The sequence below is a fragment of the Octopus bimaculoides genome, chromosome 3 (assembly GCF_001194135.2).
Source record: "Octopus bimaculoides isolate UCB-OBI-ISO-001 chromosome 3, ASM119413v2, whole genome shotgun sequence".
Taxonomy (NCBI): domain Eukaryota; kingdom Metazoa; phylum Mollusca; class Cephalopoda; order Octopoda; family Octopodidae; genus Octopus; species Octopus bimaculoides.
In genome coordinates this window covers 4,973,210-4,983,957 of record NC_068983.1, presented here as the reverse complement: position 1 = coordinate 4,983,957, position 10,748 = coordinate 4,973,210, and the positions used below count along the sequence as shown (strand labels likewise).

The window sequence follows — 10,748 nt, the reverse complement described above, 5'->3', positions numbered from 1 at the left end:
ATATATATATATATATATATATATATTAGTTTTATACATTTGAAACATCAGCATTATTTAATCTCCATTCGATAAAACAGTATTTTTGCAAGATGTCATTTAAAATATGTATCTTAAATAGACTTATGAGGAGGAGAAAGATCCAAAAATCACTCAAATAAAACTTTTCAACTTTATCATCATTTTAATCTCCACCTTTGAAAATATGTATCTGAAAACTTTTATTTAAAAAAAAGCGTTTTTCAGAAATTTATGAGGAAATAGATTTGGCGAGCACCAAACTGTAGTTAAGCCGGACATATGACACTGTAAAGGAGAGAGTATTAAGTAAGAAAAATGACCAAGAAAGTCGTCTGTTGATGGCAGAAGACATGTCCAGACTTGTCTTGAAGTAGAAATTCCAGTAAAATCAAGGCTAACAAACAACTATCGATTCATTGGGAAAGATATATATTTCGTATTTCCTTTATTATCAGTCAATATAAACGGACGATTGTTTCAATTTTGTTTCAATCGAGACAAGAATAAATGACATTTCACTGAAGCAGACGTAAACAAAGTTTGTCAAAACGATTCAGCGAAGAATTGGATTATTTCATGTATAAAATGTATAAAATGAAAACAAAAATTGATTGAAAAGGAAATTTATTTCATTAATAAAAATCGAGTGATCATTAATATTATTATATTTAATATCTTCATATATAAATACAGAGACTTACCCAAGTTATTATGTAGTAAATTAACTCTGGTTCGAATAATATCTTCTGTCAATACAAGCGCCATAATTTTGTATTGGATAATAAAAGTGTAGGGAAAAACAATATAAAAGGTAGAATAGTAATAAAAACGAAACGAAATTGGTTTATAAAACGGGTTGATAGAAATACAGTCGGAAAGTTTATAGAATTTCTATAAACATTGGATAGACACAAACGTAATAAATACATGGAAACACGCGGACAAAGTTTGTAGAATATACACAAATGATATATATTCATCCACAAAAAATAGAAAAATACAAAGTTGGTAGAATCATCGTCGTTTGATGTCCACTTTTCATGCTGGCATGGGTTGGACGGTTTGACTGAGGACTGATAAGCCAGAGGGCTGTACCAGGCTCCAATCTGATCTGGCAAGGTTTCTACAGCTGGATGCCCTTCCTAACGCTAACCACTCTGAGAGTGTAGTGGGTGATTTTTACATGTCACCAGCACAGGTACCAGTCAGGCGGTACTGGCAATGATCACACTCGAATGGTGCTTTTTACGTGCCATCAGTGTGAGAGCCAGTTGGGCAGCACTGGCAATAACCTTGCTCAAATGGTGCTTTTTACATTCCACCAGCATGGGACCAGTCAGGTCGCACTGGCATCGACCACGATCAAATGGTGCTTTTTATGTGCCACTGGCATGAGTGCCAGTCAGACAGTCCTGGCTGGCATTGGTGACAACAATGACTTCACCTGCCTCAACAGGTCTTCGCAAGCACAGTTTATTGCCCAGTATTGATGGGTATTCTTAAACGGGTTGGTTATGCTGCACTGGCATAGGCCACAGTTACGGTCTCACTTGGCTTGCCAGGTCTTCTCAAGCACAGCATATCTCCAAATGTCTCGGTCACTTGTCATTGCCTCCATGAGGCCCAAAGTTCAAAGGTTGTGCTTCACCACCTCATCCCAGGTCTTCCTGGGTCTACCTCTTTCATAGGTTCCCTCTACTGCTAAGGTGTGACACTTTTTCACACAGTTGTCTTCATCCTTATGCAACACATGATCATACCAGTGCAGTTGTCTCTCTTGCACACCACATCTGATGCTTCTTCTGTCCAACTTTTCTCTCAGGGCACTTACACAGTGACATGTATGCACACTGACAGTGCACAGCCAACAGAGCACACTGGCTTCTTTCCTTGCAAGCTTACTCATGTCCTCAGCAGTCACAGCTCATGTTTCATTGCTGTGTAGCATGGCTGTTCGCACACATGCATCATATAGTCTACCTTTTACTCTGAGTGAGAGGCCCTTTGTCACCAGCAGAGATAGGAGCTCTCTGAACTTTGCCCATGCTATTCTTATTCTAGCAGCTATACTCTCAGTGCATCCACTTGGTCACCTAGGTAATGGAAGTTATCAACTACTTCTAGTTTTTCCCCCTGGCATGTGACAGAAGCGGTTTTCTGCACATTCTCAGTGTTTAATGCCTCTGAGCATTTGTCACACACAAAAACTATCTTCCCAGTTAATCTTTCTTTGATATTGCTCACCTCTTAGGTGTCCATAGCTTACACCAGGTACATCTTATGGAGTTTCTACCAATGCCTTTTCTACAGATTGAGCACGGCCATCTACCTGAAGGGATTTGTGGTTTGTCTGCCTTCCAATTTATTAAGACTGGGTTTTTGCTAGATTGACTCTAAGGCCCTTCAATTCTAGACCTTCCTTCCACACCTGCAGCTTCTCCTCTAGTTCTGATAGTGACTCAGCTATTAGAGCAAGGTCATCTGCATAGAGAAGCTCCCAGGGGCATCCTGTCTTGAATTCCTCTGTTATTGCCTGGAGGACTATGATGAATAAGAGGGGCTGAGGACTGATCCTTAGTGGACCCCTACCCCTACCTGGAATTCTTCACTATACTCATTACCAACCCTCACCTTACTGACAGCATCCCTGTACATGGCTCGCACAGCTCTCACTAACCACTCATTTATCCCTAGTTTCCTCATTGACCACCAGATAAGGGATCAGGGGACCCTGTCAAAGGCTTTCTCCATGTCAATGAAAGCTAGGTACAGAGGTTTATCTTTGGTTAGGTATTTCTCCTGCAGCTGTCCTATCAGAAATATTGCATCAGGGGTGCTTTTCCCTGGCACAAACCCAAACTGCATCTCATTTAAACTAATTCTCTCCCTAATTAGTTGGGCTATGACCCTCTCCGTGACTTTCATTACCTGATCCAACAACTTGATACCTCTGTAATTATTTGTATCTAATGCATCACCTTTACTTTTGTAGCAGTTGACTGTGGTGCTGCTACTTTAGTCATTGGGTATGACTCCTTCATGTATCACCTGATTGACTATACAGGTGACTAGACTATAGCCGACACCGCCAGATGTTTTAAGCATCTCTGCAGTGATTCCTGATGGGCCGGTGGGCAGGAGTATCTCCCTGTCTTCATACCCTTAATTGCTTAAATGCACAAATTATATATATACAATAAATAAAAATTTACAACATGATTGGCAGAATCATCATCATCATCATTTAGCGTCCATATTCCATGTTAGCATGGGTTCGACGATTTGACTGAGGACTGGTAAACCAGATGGCTACACCAGTCTCCAATCTGATCTGGCACCCTTTACTTTTGATGGCTCTTTTAATGTTCGCTTTCCTGTGTTTTAGGCTTTTATTCTGTGTATTGTGCACGAAAATTTTGGTTTACATTGTGGCCTTTCATTACTTGGCTTGTTGCTGCTTTCAGTCTTTTCTTTGACTCTTTTCAAATGAGTTGAAGAGCATCTGAGCACTGTATACAATACGCTCACAGTCTTTTATTCTTCTTTTTGTTTGAGTCATTTGACTGCGGCCATGCTGGAGCACCACCTTTTGTCAAACAAATCAACCCCAGGACTTATTTTTTGTGAGCCTAGTACTTATTCTGTCAGTCTCTTTTTGCTGAACTGCTAATTTACAGGGACATAAGCATTACCTACATCAGTTGTCAAACTATGGCTGGGGGACAAACAGACACACAAATACATACACACACATATATATATATATATATATATATATATATACGATGGCATTCTTTCAGTTTCCATCAACCAAATCCACTCACAACAAGGCTTTGGTTGACCTGAGGCTATAGTAGAAGACACTTGCCTAAGATTCCACGCAGTGGGACTGAACCCAGAACCATGTGGTTGGGAAACAAGGTTCTTCTCACACAGCTACTCCTGCACCTATATGCTCAGTCTTTTTTTAAATCAGTGCAAAATACACAATATAAACTCACACAAATAAACTGACATTCCATCGTTTATGACAATTGTTCCAGTGAATCTGATCAATGGGACCTGAAATTAACATACAAGTGGCTGAGTACTTCACAGACACACTTACCCTTCATGTAGTTCTCAGTAATTAAAGACAGTAATATCATAAACATTTTTTTTTTTTTTTTCTTAACTAGATATCACTTAGTTAGACTCAAATATACTCTGTTTGATGGTACAGAAGATGCACTTTTTTCCACCCACAAAACAATGTCATCATCATCGTTTAACGTCCGTTTTCCATGCTGGCATGGGTCTCAAAACAAAATCACCCCAACTTCTAGATGCGGTGTTGGGTTTTTATTACAGATTTTAATACTAAAAGCTTCTTTTTTCCTGAAATTGGGATGTGTCTAAATGCTTGCGTGTCTTTTTTGTAACAGATGGAGTAATTATATTGTGACAAATATTAATGAGAATGGGGCATACTATAAATTTAGCTGAAAAACTGAGGACAAGAAACCTAGGTCTGTGATTATCACATAAGGCTAGCGATGGGAGCAACGACCTCCCTTGCAAATGCTATATGGACACAGACTGGGTGTCGATAGCCAGCTGGAAAAGATGTTTTCCTGGGGCTAAACAACGTCCTTGTATAGGACTGCCACATTCTGTTGGCAAAATAAACTTTACTGTTTGGTACTGTTACTGTATATCTCTTGCTGAGAGATTTAAAACAAGTTCTTTTTCTCTATTTAAGAATTATATTACAGAAAAAGGGACATTTCTCTAAGTTCTTTCTGATTTTGGTGCAAAGTCAGCAAGTTTGACGGTGGGTGGGGGATACCAATCTTGGCACAAATTCAGCAAGTTTGATAAGAGGAGGCATGTCAATTTTGGCACAAGGACAGCAAGTTTCAGTCATGCTGGAGCACCACCTTTAGTTGCACAAATCGACCGCAGGACTTATTCTTTGTAAGCTAAGTACTTATTCTATTGGTCTCTTTTGCTGAACCACTAAGTTACGGGGACGTAAACACACTAGCATCGGTTGTCTAGCGATGTTGGGAGTGACAAACACAGACACACAAACATATACACACACACAGACATACATACATATATATATATATATATATATATATATATATATATACATGCGACAGGCTTCTTTCAGTTTCCGTCTACCAAATCCACTCACAAGGCTTTGGTCTGCCCGAAGCTATAGTAGAAGACACTTGCCCAAGGTGCTGCACAGTGGGACTGAACCCAGAACTATGTGGTTGGTCAAGCTACTTACCACACAGCGACTCCTGCACCTAGAGATTTATATATTGACTATCAGAATTTGGACACAATTTGTGTGAAAAATGAATAGAAACTATTTTAATTACTGAAGAAGTCAAGAATGTGGTAACATTTTACTACTACATGTGTGGGAAATTTTGTCTGTGGGTGTGTTTGTGGAGTTATTAGCTAACTCCTCCTACATCGTTTTATCAATTTTGATTAAACTTGACATGTGAGTAGAACTTATGTTTGGAAACTTCATGGCATACTCAGATTGTTAAAAAAAATCAATAATAGGGCCCCTGGAAGGGATCCTTATATATAATGTATTTCATTTTAACATTTGCCCAGATTTTAACAGCCAAGGGAAATAACCCATTCAATTTTTTTAATTCATTTCATATAAATCAAATTGAGTATGCTTATTTCTTAGTATTTGAACTGTTAGAGTTTTTTTCACAATTTATGCCGTACAACCCTTAAACAAGTAAATAGTATTTTCCTAAACAATAGATCCAGTTATTTCAGTTAGTGACTTATTCATGAATATACCAACACTAGTGCCGCTGAGGGTAATATTTTCTGAGAATGCACAAAAGTCCTTTTCGGAGTTATTTACTTTAAATTGTTAGTATCTCATATCTGATTAGTATGTTATTACGTAACATGCTTCATGATTTTAGTATACATACCTTATTAGTATTTCCTCCTATGTTCTATATACTCAGTGAATGCATTAAAGCCCTTTTTGGGGCTACTTTATTTGAATTCTTACTATCAGGTAGCTAATTTCATGTTATTACATAACTGACTTCACAATTTGAGTACTCATAACTCATTGGGAATTCCTAAAAGCAAGATCCAGTGTAAGACAGTTCGGCATTCTCTGTAAATGCACAAAACCCATTTTAAGGGCTACATACTTTGTATTGTTGTAATTGGATTAGTAAAACAATCATGAGAATGGAACCAAGGGATAAGCCCCGCTTTCCTGGGAATTACCGGGTACGTCAGCTAGTGAATATATAAAGTTGCACCAGGTTCCAATCATCTGTTTTGGTATGGTTTCTATGGCTGGATGCTGTCCTTGATGCCAACCGCTTTACAAAGTGTACTGGGTGCTTTTCTACATGGCACCAACATGTGTAGCTAAATTAAATGTCCTTTTCATTTATATATAAAGTTGACTTCATTGACCCCAGCATTTCACTGGAACTTAATTTATCGACCCCAAAAGAATGAAAGGCGAAGTTGACCATGATAGAATTTGAACTCAGAATGTCAGGATGGACGAAATGTCACTAAGCATTTTACCCAGCATGCTAACATTTCTGCCAGCTCTCTGCTATAATAATAATAAGGGTAGAACATGCTCAGAAAAACTGTTTTATTGAGGGCAGCAGAAAGGTTTCAGATTGGTACTTGGATGATAAGTGGAAAGGGGACCTTGTGAGACCCTTGACAACAGGTTGTTGTCCACTCTTACAGAATTAGCTGGAGGAAGTGAAATCAATTGTTGAAAAGCAAAATGGAAATTATAAAGTTATTAACTCATATATATATATATATATATATATATATATATATGTCATCATCATCATCGTTTAACGTCCGCTTTAAATGATGATGATATATATATATAATGAAAAATAAAAGCATTCAAGAAAAAAAAAAAAAGAAATTTACATTAAATTAGAAATAATGACAGAACAGCATCCTACAATGAAATATGATTTATTCACATGGAAAAAGAATTTTCAGAAATCAGTAGGCATACAATAATGGCTGAGACTGTCTGAAGCTAAAGTTTTACATGAATTTCTTCCTTCACAGTTATTTAAAGTGAAAAATGGGAATAGTACTGTTGCTGTTGTACTCTTCCAGCAAAGTTCCAGTGAATTTCTATGAACATAATGACTAACTAGTTGGAAACAAAGTACCAGGATGTATAGTGACTTTCATAGTGTGTATGTGTGTGTGTGTGTATGTGTGTGTGTGTGTGTGGTTTGTGTGTGTGCTTATGTATGTGCGTAAAAAATGTTTAATGATTCATCTGTGTGGATTTTAACTTAAAACAACACTCCACGAGATTGAAATAACAGTTTAATAAAGAATAGAATAGAGTTTAAGCTTTGGAAACAAAAAAAAATAAAAGACTAAAACAAAGGCAAAAGATAAGAAATGAAGGAATAATAATAATATAACTCAAGAGATATCAAGAAAAAATGTGATAATTCATTTCAATTATTATACATTTGAAACTTCCTTTTTTTTTTTCTTCTTTTTTGTTGTATCATTTGTTTACAACCACAATCTCATAGAAATGTCTTTTGAAAGATTGGTTCCAACACTGCTGTGGTCTAAGGAGGTCGCAGTGCTGGAGGAATCATATGAGAGAGAGAGAGAGAAAGAGAAGGAGAGAAGTCAAGTGAAAGAAGTTTGCTGTGTGGTTCTATCATTGGTTGTTAGGTTTAAGTAAAGGACATTGACACAAGGTGACTAACAACCTAAGAAGGAAAGAAGGGAGTAAACAGGTTGAGCAATGTAACCCTAAAATAAAAGAGATGGCAGGAAGGAAAGAAGAGGTTTGTGATGAAACCAGAAGGGATTTTGTTAAAAGCTTTAATGAGGATTTTTCACTGCTTGGTAAGATGAAATCAATGAGGAAGAGAATGATGAATTACCACAGTGTTTTATGTGAAAGCCAGCCATAGATACCAGTAACAAACAACTTCTTCCAACCCATCAGAGGAGTAGTAGTAGTAGTAGTAGTAGTAGTAGAAGTAGTAGTAGCAGCACACTTGCAGCCTTCTCATGCCTCAGGCAAACTTGTAGCCTCTTCGCTCATGCTGGTAGAGTAATCTTTTTGCCTCGTAAAACTGGAAGAGGAAAATAAAAATAAAAATCCAAGAGCTGTCAAAGAGGGCAGGAGAAGGTTGTAAACGTAAAGCTTTGAAATATTTCAGAATCTTCATAGAAAAACCTATTGATTCTATTCACCATAGTTTCACCTCAAAGACCATAAGACAACTACCAAAACAAGTCATCTATTAGTATAAACGACAAAGCTTAAAAAGATTCTGGCTTTCAACCCCTTTTCTATTTTTACCAATATATAAAAAGCAAACAAAAAAAATCTAAAACCAAAATACTTTATGAGTGCAAAGAGAAAAACGAGACCCTAAAGTTAAGATCAGTAGGACCCTAGTAGTAATTAAATAAGATTAAGACAAGACAACTTTTATCACAACTAACTGTAAAATAGATATTTATGACCAACACCTAAAACAGAAATAACCAAGGATTTCTGAAATCATGAAGAATAGCAGTAAAAAAAAAAAAAAAAAAAAAAGGAAAAGAAATCTGAAAATTAAGAAAATGTCTGTTTCCCCTGCTGGCATGGGTTGGATGGTCTGAGAGGGACCGACAAACCAGAGGAACATGCTGAGCTCCAGTGTCTGCCCTGGCAATATAGATGTATAATGAAATGCAGAAATAATCATAACCAATTACACATTTCTATCAATACAGGTACCGAACCTCTTATCCAGAATCCAGAGATTCGGAATTACCAGAAATCCAGCTATTTTTGAAACTGGCAAGCTTTGAATTTTGCAGGCTGTAGTAATTCACCGCCTGGCTGCTTTGTTTTGGTTTCTATGGTGTATGCATCACACAACGCCAGTTCCTGTGTGGACGCCTTTCACTCATAGCTAAATGGTTATTTGTCTTAATTTATTATAATTTTTATTTATTACCATGTCTAAAAAGCCTATGTCCAGAAATGTGGAAAATCCAGAAATCTGGACCACCTCCGATCCCAAGGTTCAGTACCTGTATAAACATTTATACATGTATATACAGTTACATATGTGTGTGTGTAAATACATATGCATATGGGTGTTTATATGTTGTGTGATTATGTGTGTGTGTGTATACTATATATCTTATGATCAACCAGACTATTGGATGTTGTTATACATTGCTGGTCACAATGCACTTTGTATTGTTTTAGTTTTCAAGTGATGCCACTCTATCAGCCAGGTGAGCAGGCCAACATTGCCCCTGGTCAGAAGGCTAGTCCATCACAGGGGTGACCCATTTACAGCTGAGTAGACTGGAGCAATGTGAAATGAAGTGTTTTGCTCAGGAACACAATGTGCTGCTCAGTTTGGAAATTGAACCCATGGTCTACTGATTATGAATGCAACACCCTAACCGCTTAGGTAATGTTCTTTCGTATGTGTGTATATGTATGTATGTATGTATGTTGGCTGGACCTTAAAAACTCCAGATACACAGGTCCTGAGGACAGCTGATATCTTGAGTATTGAGGCGATGGTGCACAAGCACCGGTTACATTGGACTGGACACCTTATTAGAATGAAGGATAGCAGGATCCTAAGCAGAGGCTACATGGGGAACTTGTGAATGGAAAGAGACCCCAGCAGAAACCAAGGCTGTGATTTAAGGACTGTGTCAAGTCCTCATTAAAGGCCTGTGATATGCAAGACACTGACTGGGAGAACAATGCCTGTCATCACCACGGATGGAGGAAGCAGGTTAAGGAGGGGATCGACACTTTTGAGAGAGTACGTATCCAGCATGAAGAACTTAAGTGAGCCGCACGAAAGTGCACAGCTGGTGTAGTGAATGGGGAAAGCTTGGTCTGCAATGTTAGCATTTGTGTATGCTTGTCAAGAGCAGGGCTCATTAGCCTCTAATGGAGCTGCAAATGCAAAATATAAGTTAGTCCTAGAGTGCACAATGTTCCTGAGGGTCAGCTATGGTCTTCTTCAGTCACGAGTGGACGGCCATCATGTATATACATATATATATATATACACACACAAACATAAGCACACACACATATATACAAATAGAAAACCATTTGTCCATTCCTCAAATATGAACAATCAATATGTACTCTACAAAAAAAAAAAAAAAAAAAAAAAAAGTAATTATAAAACAATAGAAATACTTCTAAAAACAGAATAGAAAAATATGGAAAAGGACAAGACAAACATTTTATAAATAAAATGTTTATAACTTTCACTTCATATTTGAAAACTCAACACTAAGTAGATGTAAATATATTTCCTACATCATGAAAGCGACTTCCAATTGAAGAGAAGAAGATGTTTTGAATTTGTAATAGAGTTAAAGTTAGGTTTAATAATGCGACTGTCCTGGGCCTCCTGTGAATCCTATCCTCACTAAATACAACGAGGATTTAAAAACTGACAATGGAATAACTATTGACTAGCAAAAATAAACGTTCAATATAATATATTTGGTTTTGTTTTTGATCTACTTCTAAGTGAAACATTACAAATGTTGCATTAGAAGTGTTTGAAAACTGTAATTTAGCTCAATTACAGTGTAAGCAATTTAAAAAAAAAAATTATGTAATTCTTTTTGATGTTGGTGTAAGGGTTTCGATTTTAAGAGGAAGG

The 10,748-nt window shown here is 37.2% G+C and overlaps 2 protein-coding genes across 2 annotated transcripts in view; both read right to left on the bottom strand.

Moving 5' to 3' along the window:
* The window catches only part of LOC106879775 (centrosomal protein of 72 kDa), a 50,016-nt gene extending 49,211 nt beyond the window's left edge, over positions 1 to 805 (bottom strand). Inside the window, exon 1 of the mRNA XM_014929477.2 lies at positions 723 to 805. Within this exon, the coding sequence (XP_014784963.1) occupies positions 723 to 786 (64 nt within the window). The 5' untranslated portion in view covers positions 787 to 805. The remainder of the gene's footprint in view (positions 1 to 722) is intronic.
* Positions 806 to 7,010: 6,205 nt separating this feature from the next.
* LOC106879761 (ER lumen protein-retaining receptor 2) overlaps positions 7,011 to 10,748 on the bottom strand; it is a 21,990-nt gene continuing 18,252 nt past the window's right edge. Inside the window, exon 4 of the mRNA XM_052966698.1 lies at positions 7,011 to 8,208. Within this exon, the coding sequence (XP_052822658.1) occupies positions 8,137 to 8,208 (72 nt within the window). The 3' untranslated portion in view covers positions 7,011 to 8,136. The remainder of the gene's footprint in view (positions 8,209 to 10,748) is intronic.